The sequence below is a fragment of the Plecotus auritus genome, assembly GCF_963455305.1.
Source record: "Plecotus auritus genome assembly, chromosome: 7".
NCBI classification, from domain to species: domain Eukaryota; kingdom Metazoa; phylum Chordata; class Mammalia; order Chiroptera; family Vespertilionidae; genus Plecotus; species Plecotus auritus.
Window position 1 is genome coordinate 8,231,607 of NC_137774.1, and position 17,203 is coordinate 8,248,809.

General features: G+C 56.0%; 2 protein-coding genes across 2 annotated transcripts; both read left to right on the plus strand.

Annotated features, from left to right (window-relative positions):
- Nucleotides 1-939: 939 nt before the first annotated feature.
- On the plus strand, nt 940-4,288 carry KRT36 (keratin 36; the record flags this gene model as incomplete). The annotated part of the gene is made up of 7 exons (XM_080680253.1): nt 940-1,398; nt 2,029-2,111; nt 2,356-2,512; nt 3,032-3,193; nt 3,295-3,420; nt 3,598-3,818; nt 4,189-4,288. The coding sequence occupies 7 exons, from the start codon at nt 940-942 to the stop codon at nt 4,286-4,288; spliced, it is 1,308 nt and encodes a 435-aa protein (XP_080536379.1).
- Nucleotides 4,289-9,836: 5,548 nt separating this feature from the next.
- Nucleotides 9,837-14,209, plus strand: KRT35 (keratin 35; the record flags this gene model as incomplete). The annotated part of the gene is made up of 7 exons (XM_080680252.1): nt 9,837-10,286; nt 11,161-11,243; nt 11,438-11,594; nt 12,245-12,406; nt 12,693-12,818; nt 13,566-13,786; nt 14,062-14,209. The coding sequence occupies 7 exons, from the start codon at nt 9,837-9,839 to the stop codon at nt 14,207-14,209; spliced, it is 1,347 nt and encodes a 448-aa protein (XP_080536378.1).
- Nucleotides 14,210-17,203: the final 2,994 nt, after the last annotated feature.

The following is a 17,203-nucleotide window of genomic DNA, read 5'->3' on the forward strand; positions in this document are numbered from 1 at the left end:
TCAACGACCACCAGAGACAGTTCTCTTAGCTTAACCAACATCTCTATGGCACCCGATGGTTTTCAAAACACGTTCACTTCTGACTTTTGATTGAGGCCGGTGATCGCTCCTGCCACGGTGAAGGCACTGAGGAGGCCAGAGAGGGGGTGATGTGCTCAGCAGATTATCAGCAGAGCCAGGATTTGAACCTGGGTCTCCCGTCCCTAAATTCCGGGTGGTGGCACCTGACCTTGGTTGTGTGGGGGACGAGGGCGTGGGAGTTGGGGTCTGAGAGCCCTGGTTTCAGATCCAGGTTCTTTACTCACACCCTGTTTACCTTGAGTGGGTTTTATTCATTAATTTTCTAACCATTCTGAGCCTCAGTTTCCACACTGGAAAAATGGAGACAATTTCGGCCACTTCCCAGGACTGTGGTGAGGTGGAAATGAAATGACTCTAGCCAGGCACATAACAGATGCTCCACGAATTTTAGTTTTCTTTGCTCCTTTTTCACCATCCTGGTGGCCCGGGCCCAGGTCAGGGGCGAGGAGGCGTGGGGTGGTGGGTGATGGTGACCGAAGGACAGACTGTTCTCCTCAGGGGAAGGCATGCAGACAGGGCAGCAACCAAATGCCATTCACGAGGCCACTCCCGATTTATGGGATCTGGTGCAAAGTCTTTGAAGAGGCAATAAAATTCATATTCTGCTCCTAAGTGACAACAGCTGAGAGTTCTGACTTAGCCAACCGAATTGAACAATTTTTTTTTTACAAGGCAGGGAATTCTGGATGGGTAGCAAAAAGTCACGTTCTAATGCGATTAGCTTTCTGGAATAGGACTAGGCTTTCCCAAGAGTAACACGCCAACACCCCACAAAGAGGGTATATAACCGCCCCAGAGAGGCCTGGAGAACCCAGAACCCCGGCTCCCTGCTCTACTGCCCCTGCCTCTGCTAGCATCATGGCCACCCAGACCTGCTCCCCGATCTTCTCTTCTGGGTCCGTCAAGGTCCTCTGTGGCCCAGCGGGCGGGCTCTCTCGGGTGTCCCCCGTCCGCTCCATGGGCTCCTGCAGGGTCTCCAGCCTCGCCGGTGCTGCGGGCTCGGCCTCCTCCGGCCGGCTGGGCCTCTCGGGCCTGGGGAGCTGCTTGCCGGGCTCCTGCCTGTCCTCCGGGGGCCACCCCTCTGGCTTTGCTGGGAGCGGGGTCTGGCTCTGCGAGGGCGCCTTCAATGGCAGCGAGAAGGAGACCATGCAGTTCCTGAACGACCGCCTGGCCAGCTACCTGGAGAAGGTGCGGCAGCTGGAGCGGGAGAACGCGGAGCTGGAGAGCCGCATCCGGGAGTGGTGCGAGTGTCAGATCCCGTACATCTGCCCCGACTACCAGTCCTACTTCAAGGTCATCGAGGAGCTCCAGCAGAAGGTAATGGGGGCCTGGCCCCTCTCCAGCCCCGCAGCCCCATCCCTGTAGGGGGTGTGTCTCATACCAAGGGGCTACGGGTGGAACTGTAGCTCTTAGGGAATTCTCCCATCAAGGCAAGCTTTTCTCCTTGGGGTCTTGGTTTCCTGGAGGGCCAAGATCTCTCCTTTGCTTGTAACCTGTGGCCAGCCATTCCTCCCCTCCCCTCCCTGTCTCAGCGATAGGAAGGGCAACACCATGCACCAAGCCCCTACTGGGTGCATTGTGCCTGGCACGTTCCTCTCTGTGGCTTACTGATTCCTCACCTGGGAGAGATGGGCTTTACTGGGCCCACTGAACCGATGAGGAGGTTGAAGTTGAACGGGTGGAGTGCCCGGTCAGCACCTTGCCCAAGATCACACAGCCTGCCAGTGCTGGGTGCAGAGCCTGACTCCAGCTCAGCCTGGCTCTCTGGGGACTGCCAATGCCAGGACTGACGGCCATTGACATCCCTCCTAGGACTGACGCTCCCTTCAGACCTGGGCTCAGGGCTCAAGGCTCAGGGCTGGAGATGCTGAAGATGCTGGTGACACTTAGAGGCCTGGCCATTTTGCTGGGCCTTCTCCAGCTCATGGGGTGCTCCTTGTTCCCCAGATCCTGCTGACCAAGGCCGAGAACACCAGGCTGCTCCTGCAGATTGACAACGCCAAGCTGGCTGCTGACGACTTTCGGACCAAGTGAGTGGGCCTGGCCCGGAGGATTCTGTGCTTCTCCCCTGCCCTGGGGAGCCGGTGAGGTGGGGGTGAGGCCAGATGAGACTGTACGAGGAAAACGCAGCATTGGCTCCGGATCCCTTCTGGGTCAGGGGAAAGGACCCCTGTGCTGCCGACCCCAACTCAGCCACTGCAGCCAGACAGCAGGCAGGGGCCCTCCCTGGGCCTGGCTCCTCGCCGCAGACTGGGCAGGGCTCTGTGTGTGCAGGTACGAGACGGAGCTGGGCCTGCGGCAGCTGGTGGAGTCGGACATGAACGGCCTGCGCAGGATCCTGGACGAGCTGACCCTGTGCAAGGCCGACCTGGAGGCCCAGGTGGAGTCCCTGAAGGAGGAGCTGCTCTGCCTCAAGAAGAACCACGAGGAGGTGAGGCTGGTGCCATGAGACCTCCCCATGTTTCCCGCCCGGCGGGGAGTCTTGGGCATCACAATTGTGGCAACCACCACGGGAACTCCAGCAGGCATTTGTTCATGGCTTACTGTGTGCCAGGAGCTTTGCATTTCATTTCATCCTCACCGTAATCCCAGGAGGGATATAAGATATTATTATAAGCTCCATTCTACAGATGAGAATACTGAGGCACAAAGAGGTTAAGTCACTTGCCTAAGGTCACCCAGATCCCACACTCTGGCCCATAACGCTAAAGCCCCATTTGGACTGCAATGCCTGCTAACAAGCCTATTTGCCTGGTACTTGCACCATCTCACTTTTCTCCCAAGCCCTCTGAGGAGGTAGCTCCAAGTCCAGGAGGAGACAGAGGCTCAGAGAGGTTCAGTATCCTGTTTCATGTCACACAGCTGGCCACCAGGGAGGAAGGTTGGAATCCCACCCCCTGCATCCAGCATCCTTTTCATCACCTTATGGCATCTTGCCGGCTCTCTGCAGGAAGTCAATGCACTCCGTAGCCAACTCGGGGACCGACTGAATGTGGAGGTGGACGCCGCCCCCCCAGTGGATCTCAACAAGATCCTGGATGACATGAGATGCCAATATGAGGCCCTGGTGGAGAATAACCGCAGAGACGTGGAGGCCTGGTTCAACACGCAGGTGGGGCTGGGGGCAGCCCGGGATCGCCAGCTCCTGGGGTGGGGTTACCCTTGACAGTAGCTTCCCTTGGTCTGACCACGCTGGGCCCTCTCGTTTCCCAGACCGAGGAGCTGAACCAGCAGGTGGTGTCCAGCTCCGAGCAGCTTCAGTGCTGTCAGACGGAGATCATTGAGCTGAGACGCACAGTCAACGCCCTGGAGATCGAGCTGCAGGCCCAGCACAGCATGGTGAGTGGCCCCCACTGAGCGGCTGTCGGCCCCTTGTGGCAGGCAGGCTCCCTGACCCGCCAGCCTCGGCGCGTAGATGACCATGGGGCGTGATCACAGTGACATGCAGAGTCCCAGGGCCGTGGGGGTCTGGGGGGGATCTCCTCCCGTTGGCAGCTCTCCTCTTTGCCGCTGCAGCGGAACTCCCTGGAATGCACGCTGGAGGAGACCGAGGCCCGCTACAGCTCGCAGCTGGCCCAGATGCAGTGCCTGATCGGCAACGTGGAGGCCCAGCTGGCTGAGATCCGCTGCGACCTGGAGCGGCAGAACCAGGAGTACCAGGTGCTGCTGGACGTCAAGGCCCGGCTGGAGTCGGAGATCGCCACCTACCGCCGCCTGCTGGAGGGAGAAGACTGCAAGTGAGTGGCCAGGGTCCTGGGGAGTCAGGCCTGGGTGGGGGAGGACGGAGGGAAGGGTGCACCTAGACCCACCCCAGGGCCTGGCTGGCAGCATCAGCCCTGGGAGTGGCTAGTGCACAGATGAAGGGGGACTGAGCCAAAGCCTCTCAAGAGAGATTCCTCTGGCCCCCCCACTTGGGTCATTCACGGGGGGACAAGCCGTCCAAGCACTGTTTTGGCTGGGAGTTCCTACTCTTCATCCCTGTAGCCCCGGCACTGTCTGAGCCGTTCATTGTTGTCACCACAAGTTTCACTTGATCCCCTAAATCTGGTTGACATGACGTCGGTGCAAAGTCCTGATGCCTGACCTGATATGATTTCATCTCCCCAGGCTGCCTGCCCACCCTTGTGCCTCAGAGTGCAAGCCTGCTGGTAGAGTTCCCTATGTCTCGGGCATGTCCTGTGCCGCGGCTCCCCAGTGCAGCACCTAGATTCGCACCATCGCCGAGGAGATCCGAGATGGGAGAGTCATTTCCTCCAGGAGCACAAGCAGGCCTGCCCGCTGTGCCCAGCCGCCCAGCCCAGAGGGCAGGGCCTGGCCCACAGGAGGGAGGCCACCCCTGTGGCTCCCGGCTCTCAACAACACCCCCTTCCCTAGAGGGGATCCCCGCTCAGCAGGTTTTTTCTACCGAAATACTTCTTATATTGTGCTTCTCCACTTCACTGCTTTCATGCACGCAAAACTAGGTTTCCCTGGAAACGTACCCAATAAAGTGTGTTCTCTTGGCATAGCAAACGCAGCTCTGTCTACTCTCATGTGGTTTGTTCTGGGGGTGTTGGGTCAGGGGTTGCACTGAAGGTGTGGGTTCTGGTGTCAGATTTGTCTTCGCTGGTGCTGGGTGATAGGACGTGACGGGGTGATTAAAAATATTGAATAAAGGGGATACCTCAGGCCCTGGTCCACGAGCCCAGACACTGACCTAATCAGGATGGGCGCTGGCCACAACCTACAGGCTTGTCGGCCCTGCCTGTGGGTACCCCTCTGGGGAGACCACAGGAGAGGCAAAGGCTCCCTGGCCAGTCCTCCTCAGTAGTCCTGCCTGCATCTGGGGGTTATCTCTCCCTTCCCTTTAGCTTCTCCCTGGCCTGGCGCCTTTTCCCCTGCTCACCCACCCGCAGACCTGGCACGGGGACAGTTTAGGAGAGGGGGTTCCAGGACCAACCAGAGAGAGGCATATTCCAGACTGCCAGGCTGGGCCAACCACCCCAGGGAGGAGAGTTGGAGTGACTTGGGGTATGAAGGTGGGAGGTGAATTCATGTCCACAACACTGGCTACAGAGCCGAAGTGAAAGGTGATGGGCACAGGGACGTGCGTGTGTGTGCGTGTGTGTGTGTGTGCGTGTGTGTGCATGTGTGTGTGTGTGTGGGGGGGCAGGCAGGGGGGTGGAAACTTCACAATGGGGCAGAGTTCCAAGTGCCCCGGATTCTGCTGGTTGAGCCGTACCCATCTGAGCATGGAGCCTAACCATGCCAGGACCTGCTCCCCTCTGACTGAGGGGCATGGCCTGGGAGAAGTCTGAGGCCCTCACGCCTGCTGTGTCTCAGGCCTCATTCTTCAGAGGAGAACACGGGCCCAGAGGGAGCAGTGACTTGTTCCAGGCCACACAGCGGTGAGAGGGACAGGCCATGGCTTAGCTATTGAGACCCTAGCTCCGGTGCTCTTCCCAGCACGCAGGTCAGGTTCTCACCTCTCTCTCCGAGTCTGTCTCCGTGTTTGTCTCTTTCTCTTCTTTTCCACCTCTGAGCTCTTCCTGGAGCCCAAGACCTCCATGGGAAAGACATGGCCTTGATGGATGTCACCAGGAATTTGCTGCTCAAGCAGAGGTGCAGCGAACACCTCTCGGGTCTTAGGGAAGAGGCGCATGGGCAGGTTGGAGCATCTGCACGGAGCCTGGCTCTGTGTTTGGCAGTGGGCGCCCAGTCATGTCCTGTGACCTCTCTAGTGTTGGCTGGTTCATCTGTGAAATGGGGCTGCAGGAAGCTTAGTGTGTGCAGCCCCCAGGAAGTGGTAGCAATGAGCATTAGTGTTAAATGAAGGGCTCCTGAGCTGAGTATGGAGAGGGGAAACCCCCTGCCTCCCGAGGTGGGCCCGGGGTCTTTGCCTGGTTACACGGCAGGATGCTGGTGGGGCCTGCACTGTTAGTCAGCAGCACCCTCGGAGCTGGACAGTGAGCCCAAAGGCCTTGGCCTCAGAGGACCTGCTTGGCCCTGGGCAGGAGGGTCCTTCCATGTGATCTCACTCTCCTCCTGCCCTATACTCTCTGGGCTTCGCACTCCTGCTCTGGGGCCTGCGGGCTCCCCTTCTTGGCTCGTGCCTGAGGCTCAGGAGATGAGCGGTGGGCAGGGGGCACACAGAGCATGCCACCCCTGTTTGCTGGTGCATGGGGAACAGCCAGGGATTGGACTGGACCTTCTGTTCCGTCTACAGCTCGAGCTGCCTGGCTACTGTGTCGGAGCAGACAGACAGACCACACAGGCTTGTGATCTGACAATCACACTGTCAGCTCCTCCCAGCATGCAGTGCGTTCCCTTTTTATGCACTCTCTGCAGTTTGCAGAGGGCATTCACAGCCTCATGCCATGCACTCAGACAGCCCTGGGTGTCATGGGCGCTTTATTTCGGTAGCCTTGTCTAGCTTTTTATTAAATTGTTTAGAGTCTGTGTTGGTTAAGGAAATCCTTCCTACTCTCACCCTCACATATACCTTCAACCGAGTTCCAGTTTAAATCACTAAGCAGTGTGCACACCAGAGCTCAACACTGTGGACTGGACATGGGCGCGGCAGTGAATTGGCTTACGGTCCTGTCTCCCTTTGGGCAGAATGGCTTTTGGCCCAGAGAACACTTTGTTCTCTGCCAAAGGGGCTGGTTCGTCTGAGCAGGTGCTGCTCACCTACACGGAGATGCCTAATCTTTTATCGCTAAGTCTCGGTTTCGTCATCTGTAAGAGTAAGGATGATAAGACTAACTTTGGAAGTACTATATCTTTCTCTTTCAGTTCTCTACCCACTTTTCTCTCCTTCTTTCTTCATTCCCTCCTTTTCTATGCTCCCTTTCTCTCAAAATCCTTTCTTTGCTTCCTTACTTAGCACAATTCACTATGGACAAAACATTGATTGATTGATTGATTGATTGATTAATTAATTAATTAATTCATGTATGTTGAGACATCTAGAAGCTCAGCACTGTGCTTAACACGATAGAGGTTTCAAAAGAAGTACCAGGTCATTCCTTGCCCCCCAAGAATGTACAGTCTCCCTGAGAAGATAGGGCTGAAACACAAGACAATTTGAGGATATCATCGAATGGAGGGCCAACAGGTCAACCACTAGTTACTGCCATGAGTGTTTGGAGCTGGTAGAGTACAACAGGGCTGGAGCAGGGGGCAGGCTCCTGAAACATCCCAGCCTCAGTTTATTCATCTATTAAATGGGGATATTGGTGATGCCAATCTCATGGGGTTGTTGTGAGGAGTGAATGAGAGAACTCAGCCCAGAGCCTGGCAGGTGCTCAGTGTTCAATGAATGATGGCTGGTACTACTAGCTTGTATTACGAGGACTGAGTGGTAGAGAGAAACCCCTTCCAGGTAGCACAGGTGTGGATCCCTGCCTGGGAACCCATGTGACCCTCAGGGCTGTATAAACAGCATGTGGCTTGCTGACCTCCACTGCTGTAGCTTCTCTGGGCTCCTGGGTGGAGCCCTGTACTCACCTGGGTGGGAATCACAAACACGCAAGCAGGTGCAGCCAGGTTCTCAGCTCAGGTGTGTCCTTGCACCGGGGCATGGATTTCCAGGGAGGGAGAGGCTGAGGCAGCCAATGGGGGCCTAGGCTGGCACTGTGTGGGTGCCGGTCACACCAGGTCCCCAGGTGTGGGAAGGGCATGGTGACTCATGGGAGCTCTGTATCTGAGGGCCCCAAACACATGCACCTGGCCTGTGGGATGGTGGCCTGTGTGCTCAGAGACCGTCCGCACTCCCTAGGGACAGCTGTGTGCTATTGAGGTGTGACTTCAACAAGACTCCACAAGCATGGGGACGAGTCAGCGGCTGCCCTTCCTGAGCATGAACCATGAGCAGGTGCTGTTCTAGAAGCTTCACACTTACGTTATCCTCAGAGCAGCCCTAGGAAGCAGGTCTATCTTCCTCCCGGTTTACAGAGGAGGAAATAGAGAGAGAGGAAACAGTTGGCACGTGGCAGGGCTGGGATTCAAACCCCCAGAGTTCACAGGGAACCATGATGCTGAGCTGCATCTCCTGGGACACCAGAGGCTGTTGGCCATCCTCTTGTGGAGTCCACCCTATTCTGTCCTTTCCTTTCTCCACAGAGCCCGGCCACAGCGGGCAATCCAGGACCGGATTTCGGAGGTGTGGTGGAGGCTGGTGGTGCGGTGGAGAGGGCCAGGCCAGACTCTGGTTGGCATCTTGGTTCTGCCTGTCACGAGCGGGTGCCACTTTCGCAAGCTTTCAGCGCCCTTGGGTCTTGGTTTCCTCAGCTTTGAGAGGGGGGTAACAAGCTCGGCTCACAGGGCACCATGAGGATTCGGCGAGACCCGGCACCGGAAAGCACCGAGCGCCCTGCCGGGAAGGCTGCTGGTGCTCAGCCCATGGTCGTTCTCCTGATGGGACCCCGAAAAGAGTAAGCAGGACCCAGACCGCAGGGCAGAACAGAAGGCAAGTCCCATCGGCCTCCCGGATGAGGCCCCTCCCCAGCAACACCTGCCCTCTTGCTCAGCTCCCAGGCCCTCTTCCAGATCCCACTTGCTTGGCAGACTGGATTTTCTGGGCAAATAACCCACCCTTGTCCAGCTTTCTGGGCATCCATCCAGACCAGGGGTCCTCAAACTTTTTAAACAGGGGGCCAGTTCACTGTCCCTCAGACCATTGGAGGGCCGGACTATAGTTTTTAAAAAAAAAACTATGAACAAATTCCTATGCACACTGTGGGCCTGGGACGAGTCAGCTGCTAAGCAGGACAGGCAGCGGCACCCGGCGGGCCGGATAAATGTCCTCGGCGGGCCGCATGTGGCCCGCGGGCCGTAGTTTGAGGACCCCTGATCCAGACAACTCCTGTAGCAAAGATCAAATGTCGAAGGCCAGGTGCTTTGAGCCTTCGGAGGAGGCCTGTGAGGCAGGGCCACTCCGCCTGGCCCTGCAACCAGATGGGTAGACTTCTCCATTTTCCAGCCAGGGCCTGGACGACACCTTCCTTGCGTGGGGCAGGCACCCAGTTAGCCGAACTCTAGTCATCTTGGCTGGAGCTGAGGCTGCACGGCCAGAATGGACTTCCTGGCAAGGGAGGAAGTGGGGATGTGTTCATCGAGGCTCTGCTGTGTCCAGGGTGACCAACTGAACCCCTTTGCCCAGGAGGGAGGGGTTCCCAGGGATCGGAGACTTTCAGCACCAAAACCAGAACAATCCTGGGGAAACAGCCATAGTTGGTTACCATAGTCCTATTTCCTGAGCTGTTCTAGAGCCTTCTGTGTCTCCTTGGGCTTGAGGCCAGGCCTTGTTGCAACAACCAGACTTGCCTTTCCAACGCCCAGGAGCCAACCCAGAGGCCTCCTCGACGCCATTGGCCCATAAAAGAAGACAATGCTGGAGAAAGTCAAGACCGAGGCTGGACTCCCACACCTCTTACCCAGGGGGCTGAGGTCTGGGCTCTGATGACAGGCCCCTTTGAAGAACTGACGGAGACTGGGTCTTGCCAGCAGCACGGGGCGGTGGCGATGAGTCTCAACGTAGCCGCCAGTCCAACGGGGCTCCTTTTTTACGAGGCCGAGAAATGTTCACAGGAAGCTAAAGAGCAGGTTAATGAGGGGTTCTGATAGAAAGTGGTATTAACTTTACGAGGAGAAGACACTTGGTAAAGGCCAACGCCCACGGGGGCCGAGATATAAACCCGGGGCGAGGAGCTGCGTCTCTGCATCGGGGGTGTCCAGCCTTGAAGCTCTGTCACTTGCGTCCCGGTGCGGAGGCCATGGCTTCCAAATGCCTCAAGCCCAGCTTCTCCTCGGGGTCTCTCAAGGGCTCGCCCCGCGTGTCCACCATGTACTCCAGCAGCTCCTGCAAGCTCCCGAGCCTCTCCCGTGGGGCCCGGAGTTTCTCCACCTGCTCAGTCGGGCTGGGCAGGAGCAGCTGCAGGGCCGCCAGCTGCCTCCCTGCTCTCTGCCTCCCGTCCGGAGGCTTTGCCCCCAGCTACAGTGTGGGCGGGGGCTGGTTTGGGGAGGGCATCCTCACGGGCAGCGAGAAGGAGACCATGCAGTTCCTGAACGACCGCCTGGCCAGCTACCTGGAGAAGGTGCGGCAGCTGGAGCAGGAGAACGCCAGCCTGGAGAGCCGCATCCGCGAGTGGTGCGAGCAGCAGGTGCCCTACCTGTGCCCCGACTACCAGTCCCACTTCCGGACCATTGAGGAGCTCCAGAAGAAGGTGAGGGGTTTCGAGAGGCGTCGGCAGCTCAGGAGGCTGGTGCCACCAGCACTGGACTGGAAGCCAGACCATCTGTGGTGGTGGCCCAGTTCCCCTGGGGCACTTCAGAGGTCACACAGCGTGTTCACACTGTGGCCTCACTTGCTCCTCCCAGTAATCTTACGAGGGAGGTATCACCAGCCCATTTAACAGATGAGAACACTGAGGCTCAGGCTGGTTAAGTGACTTATTCTAAGTGGTCCCGCTGGCAGTTAGTGGAGCCAGAGCTTGAACATGACTCTGTGAACTAATTGGTTGTATGACCTTTGATACCATAGCCCAACTCTCCTCCTCCTCCCCCTCCTCCTCCTCCTCCTTCTCCTCCTCTTTCTCCCTTAAGGTAAGGGGATTGAATTTGATGTGTTGGTGCAGGGCAGGTTTCCTATAACTGATTCAGGAAAGGAAAAGCCTGTCAGAAGTTTCCTTCTCACCCAGCCCACATCCCCTGAAAAGCAGCTGGCTTCTGAGAAATTTATGACCAAGAAATCAGAGTGTGCCGTTCTTAATAACCTGCCTAGAGAACCCTGTAGCCTGGGCGATAGAAAGAGAAGAGGAAGTCACCATGCCGGTCTTTCCTGCAGCATCTCCACGCCTCCCCTCTATTCTGGGCGACAGGTCGCAGATGACTGCATTGGACGGGGCCCTAGCGGTTTCCTGCCCCGATCCGTGCAGCAGGCCCATAAGCCTTCATGGAGCCTCAGCTGCCAGGAGTCCAGGGATGGGTACTTCCCTTTCTCCAACGACAGCTCATGCCAGCTTTGGGGTGCTCCGGCCAGCAGAATGTCCTTTCTTTGACTGAAGTAACTCTTCCCTCCCTACCCCCCCCCACCCCCAGACCCTGTGCACCAAGGCAGAGAACGCCCGGTTGGTGGTGCAGATCGACAATGCCAAGCTGGCCGCAGATGATTTCAGGACCAAGTGAGTGTCCTGCTTGCCCCTTGGTTGGGGGCGGGTAATACTGGACATTGGTGATGCCCAAACTCAGGGTTTTGGCTGCACTAAGTCACTGAGGCATTAAGGTGGACACACAGCACCAGGCCAGTCTGGGGTGAAACGTGACTTAGATTTAAAACAGAAATGCAGCTTCAGGTGCCCTGTTACGTGCCTGCCAGGTATGAGATGGAGGTGTCCATGAGGCAGCTGGTGGAGTCGGACATGAATGGGCTGCGCAGGATCCTGGATGATCTGACCCTGTGCAAGGCTGACCTGGAGGCCCAGGTGGAGTCCCTAAAGGAGGAGCTGCTCTGCCTCAAGAAGAACCATGAGGAGGTAAGTATGGGGAGGTGAGCATGGGGGAGCAGGTGAGCCTGGGGGAGCAGGTGAGCATGGGGAGCAGTGAGTAAGGAGAGTAGGTGAACATGGGGAGCAGGTGAGCAAGGGCAGGAGGTGAGCATGGGGAAGTAGGTGAGCATGGGGGAGCAGGTGAGCAAGGACAGGAGGTGAGCATGGGGAAATAGGTGAGCATGGGGAGTAGGTGAGCATGGGGAGTAGGTAAGCATAGGGGAGTAGGTGAACATGGGGAGTGGGTGAGCAAGGGCAGGAGGTGAGCATGGGGAGCAGGTGAGAGTGGGGAGCAGTGAGCAAGGAGAGTAGGTGAACATGGGGAGCAGGTGAGCAAGGGCAGGAGGTGAGCATGGGGAAATAGGTGAGCATGGGGAGTAGGTAAGCATAGGGGAGTAGGTGAACATGGGGAGCAGGTGAGCAAGGGCAGGAGGTGAGCATGGGGAGGAGGTGAGCATGGGGAGTAGGTGAGCAAGGGCAGGAGGTGAACATGGGGAGTAGGTGAGCATGGGGAACAGGTGAGCATGGGGAGTAGGTGAACATGGGGAGTAGGTGAGCATGGGAAGCAGGTGCAGTGGTGGGGAGGGCGATGGGGCAGCCAGTGGGAAAGTTAGTGCTGACTTTGGTCTATGCCACAGGAAGTAAACTCACTGCGCTGCCAGCTTGGTGACCGACTCAACGTTGAGGTGGACGCTGCCCCACCTGTGGACCTGAATCGCGTTTTGGATGAGATGAGGTGCCAGTATGAGACCCTGGTGGAGAATAACCGCCGGGATGCTGAAGACTGGTTCAACACCCAGGTACGTCCTGGAAACAGTCTGCCACAGAGACACACCGTGGGTCACACAGGAGTGACCTGGGGGCTCCCCATCAAGAACCCTGAGTTTGAGTCCCAGCTCTGCTTTGATTTCCACATGAACCTTGGGCAGGTGGCTGTGGTCTAAGCAACCACATCCTGTAAAATGAATAGTTTGGGCTGGGTGATCTGGAAGGTCCTTCTCAGCTCACAATTCTCAGTGGCCTCTGTGGACCTCAGGAGCTGTGTCCCCAGTGATCCTGACCAGGTCCCGGGTGTGTATGTTTCAGACCGAGGAGCTGAACCAGCAGGTGGTGTCCAGCTCGGAGCAGCTTCAGACCTGCCAGGCAGAGATCATCGAGCTGAGACGCACAGTCAACGCCCTGGAGATCGAGCTGCAGGCCCAGCAGAGCATGGTGAGTCCTGAGGCTGCTGGGGACCAAGCCTAGCTGCCCATGAGCCCCCCGATTTCCATGCTCTGACCACACAGGCTCGTGGTCAAGTTCTTAAGCATCAGAGATTTTTGTGCAGAGAGGAGGGAACGGGAGCCCAGCCCCCATTCACAAATGCCCCAGTGGTAGAAGAGGAGGCTGTGGAAACCGACATGTCCAGGCAGTAGCTCCTCTATTTGTGGAAGCAGATTCTTTCTGAGTAATTATCAGTTACTCAGAGATATCATTTTTTTATTTGTTTTTTCTTGTTAATCCTCACGTGACGATATTTTCCCATTGATTTTTAGGGAGAGTGGAAGAGAGGGGGAAAGACAGAGAGAAACACCACGATGTGAGAGAAACACATCAATTGGTTGCCTCCTGCACGAGCCCTGACTAGGGCTCGGGTCAGGGAGGAGCCTGCAATGGAGGTCCGTGCCCTTGACCGGAATCAAACCCGGGACGCTTTGGTCCACAGGCTGACGTCTAGCCACTGAGCCAAACTGACAAGGGCCAGAGATATCATTTTTAGGTCATTTTAGACCAAGATGGCTAACGGGGCTAATTGGCTCATCTCAAGGGAGATGTCTGGTTGTGGTTCATCCTGGCTCCAAGTGATTCTCTGAGCTTCTGTTCTTGGAGTCCGAGGCCTCCGTGAGATCCAGATGGATTAGGTGCATCTTCCTTTGATCTCTAACCTTCCTCCTCCCTGCACAACGCTTGTCCTCACAGAGAGATGCTTTGGAATCCACCCTGGCGGAGACGGAGGCCCGCTACAGCTCGCAGCTGGCCCAGATGCAGTGCCTGATCGGCAACGTGGAGGCCCAGCTGGCTGAGATCAGGGGTGACCTGGAGCGACAGAACCAGGAGTACCAGGTGCTGCTGGACGTCCGGGCCCGGCTAGAGTGTGAGATCAACACGTACCGGGGCCTGCTGGAGAGCGAGGACTGCAAGTGAGTACCACTGCGCTCTCATCTTCTGAACACAGTCCATACAGTTCTGTGGGAGACAGCATGGTGCCTGCGAAGAGCCCAGCCTGGAGCCCGGGTTTCCTTCTAGTCTTGTTACAAATTCATCATGTGACCCGGGCAAATCTCTTCTCTCCCCTGGCCTCTGTTCCCCTTTTGGCAAAATAATGGGGCAGGTCTAGGTGATTTTTAGGTTACCCTGAGTTATGGAAAACAGCAACTGGAAAATCATACTAATCTGGCCTTTTTCTTTCTCCTAGGCTGCCCAGTAACCCGTGTGCCCCGGAACCCTCACCCTCCAAGTCATGCCTCCCCTGCCTTCCCGTGGCCTCCTGTGGTCCTGGCGCAGCCCGCATGACCTGCAGCCCCCGCCCCATTTGTGTGCCCTGCCCAGGAGGCCGGTTCTGAGAGTCCCTAGGCCCAGAAAGCCAAGGCCACTGTCTCCAGGACTTGGAGTTGGCCTCTAGTTAACCCTAACCCTAAAGCTCCAGTCCCTTCTCATGCAGAGCCCAGGGCCTGGTCCTGAGAGGCCTCACCGCAAATACATGCCATAAGGTTTCTCAGAGCCTGCCACTAAGGCTGGCTGCTCCCGAAGGCCGCAACTCCTCGTCATTTCAATGGGTGCCAGGGTCTCTGTTCTCAGGCTGCCTCTTGGGTCAGCATTTCCTTCTGGGTGCTGTTCCAGTGGGTTCTGAAAGGCAACAGAGGGATTCAGAACAATAAAGTGCATTTGCTCTGGCTCTTGATGCCTAAGTAGCACCAGTCTGGATTATTGGTTTGTGTCTCTGCTATGTGAAGAGGGGTGACTCTTGGGCAGATGAACAGGGGATGCTTGGTCATGTACTAGTATGATGCTGGGGATGACAGGGTCCCTGTGCTCCTTTTTGGGGTGGGTAGAGGTCAACAGTAGGGCTTATTGTTCAGCTTTCCTGATAAAGACCTTTCTCCAAGAGTCCAGTGTGGTGGCAGATGTTGCCAGACCCTCCCTACTATTCAGTATACACAGTCACCCTGGGAGCCCAGAGGAGGAGAATAAATCTGGGGCCAGTGCAATGGGAAGCGTCTCAGGCCACTTCATTAGCTCATGTCTGTGGTCCTCCTAAGAGCAGCCATATGAAGTCCCTCACCAGGGTGCTTCTAGGAGTGTCTTCAATCAACCCCCTCTTCCACTGCATCCTTTTCACACAGGCTTCCCCCTCCCCCGTTCAGCAATCCCCCCCGCCCCCACTGAAAACCTACCCTCCATCCAAAGCACGAGATCCGAGAGTGAGACAGCCACCGTGACTTCCACCCACAGTTCAGAGATTCTAGTCCTTACGAGGCTCATCACGTTCTTGTGTGCCCTTGATGTCTGATAAGGCCCACCATGGGTACCAAAGCATTTCAACAGGAAAGTAGGAGCTCCCAGCATTTTGACCCAAAAGCTCTCAGTTGGGCCCAGAATGTCCTCTCCCAATAGACCAGGCAGGCTCCAAGTTCCATCAATGCCAATGGGGAGTGGAGAAGGATGAAGGCAAAGCTTTCTGAGATGGAAAGGAAGGTGGGTTGGCCCCAGATGGCCATGTGCTCTTTATAAGGTGCCAAGAGCACATGCTGAGGAGCTTCAGTGATGGTAAGAGAGTTATAGCAACACTCAAGATGGAAAACAGATGGGGAAGATGCTAAGGTAACACTGAGGACCTCTCCCCCTACACACACCTCTTAAGGGTGCCGAGTATAGTTCTCCCTGATTCGATTTTAGAATCATCCCCTTTCCAATCCCCTGGAAAGGAGGGTCTGGGGCTTCGGTTCTCCCAGCGCCCTCACTCCTGGCATTCTGCACCCCCTCAGCTCTGGGCTTCTTGGAACCCCTTGGCGGGTTTAGCTGAGGGATCAGCCACCCAAAGAGGATGATCATCTCAGGATCATTCAGTTCATTCAACAAACCCTTGCTGAGCACCTTCCTGGGCCAGGCGGTGTGTGAGGTGCCAGGGACAGGATTGACTCTCATCGGAGGGAGGCCTTGGGATGGGACAGGAAGGAGCCCACTCTCTGTCTCTTTTCCTTCCTAATTCGGCAGTAGGAGGAGGCCAGCGACAGGGGGCCATGGCGTTAGAATTGCTGGAAGCTAATCCCAGCATGTCAGCAGGGCTGAATCATCTGGAATGGCTAAGGGCATTTCCCCAAACCTGAAAAGGAAGCATACATGATTGCTTGCTGCCAGACAGCTGAGGGCATTTCAATCTACACATGTTACTGCCTCCTGCTGGCCAAATACCTGAACAGCTGTAGGCATTTCCCCCAACCCAACAATGCCTCTGTATACTAAGCCTTGGCCTTTGATGTGTATATCTACCTTGCCTTAGGACAAAATGTGTTAATAAAGAGCAAGGGAGGACTTGGTTTCTTTAGCTAAGTCTCCTCTGGCTCCCCAAAATACCTTCCAAAATTATGTTTTGTCCCTGGACTCTTTATTAATTTACCGCAGCCCTTCTCCAGATTCCTAAACCCTTCTAGATGCTGGATAAGACCCCTGGCAAGAATGATGAATGTGGGCTCCAAACACAAGCCAGACTAACCTGAGTTCAAATCCCAGCCCCACCTACTGCCTGTGGGAGCTTTTGCAGGTGTAGGTCTCAGTTTCATCATCAGTAAAAGAGAACATGACATTGACTGTGCCGGAAGGTCCCTAATGCTATGCTGAGCATTTGAAAACTGGCCGGTAATTATTGTGGACTCTATTCTAGCTGGATGTCTGGGTTGCTCTGAATGTGGGCATCCACCTTTTTCCTGCCCATGGTTTCACTTCTGGGGTTTCCTTCCAAGCAGCAATGCCCAGGGCAAACCAGGCCAGCCAAAGTGGGTAAGTAAGTAGATGACTTATTAGCTAATTCTGACTCGGAGCCAAGTCAGTGGGAGAATCCACAGTCAGCAAGTGGTACACGCACCCTCCCTTGAGCACACAGCTCAGGTTAACTGTTTCACACAAGCCACACTCTTACTTCATTCTTTGTGGTACAAGCCTCTTCCAAACCTACCCTAACCCCCTCCAAGATGGAGTGCACCAGATCCTGTGCAGAAAGCATTACTATCTACTTTATTAGCTTGTGCTTTTCCATTGCAAAGTTGTTTCCACTTGGCCAGAGGTCCTCGGCCTTGGCCAAGGCTGATGCCTTTAAAACACATGGATGCCAGGTCTGAAATCCTGAAATCCTGACTTCGTGGGTCTGGAACAGGCCTGGTGTTGGGGTTTATAAAAGCTCTGCACATGATTCCAGTGAGCAGCCAGGGCTGAGAGCCCTGCTGGCAAGGCCCCTGGGAGTTCAGGGGTCTCAGAGCACCTCTGATGTCAACCATAGTACTGTCTGATCCCCATGGTGTACTTTAAAAAAAAAATAAGATTTTTATTGATTTCAGAGAGGA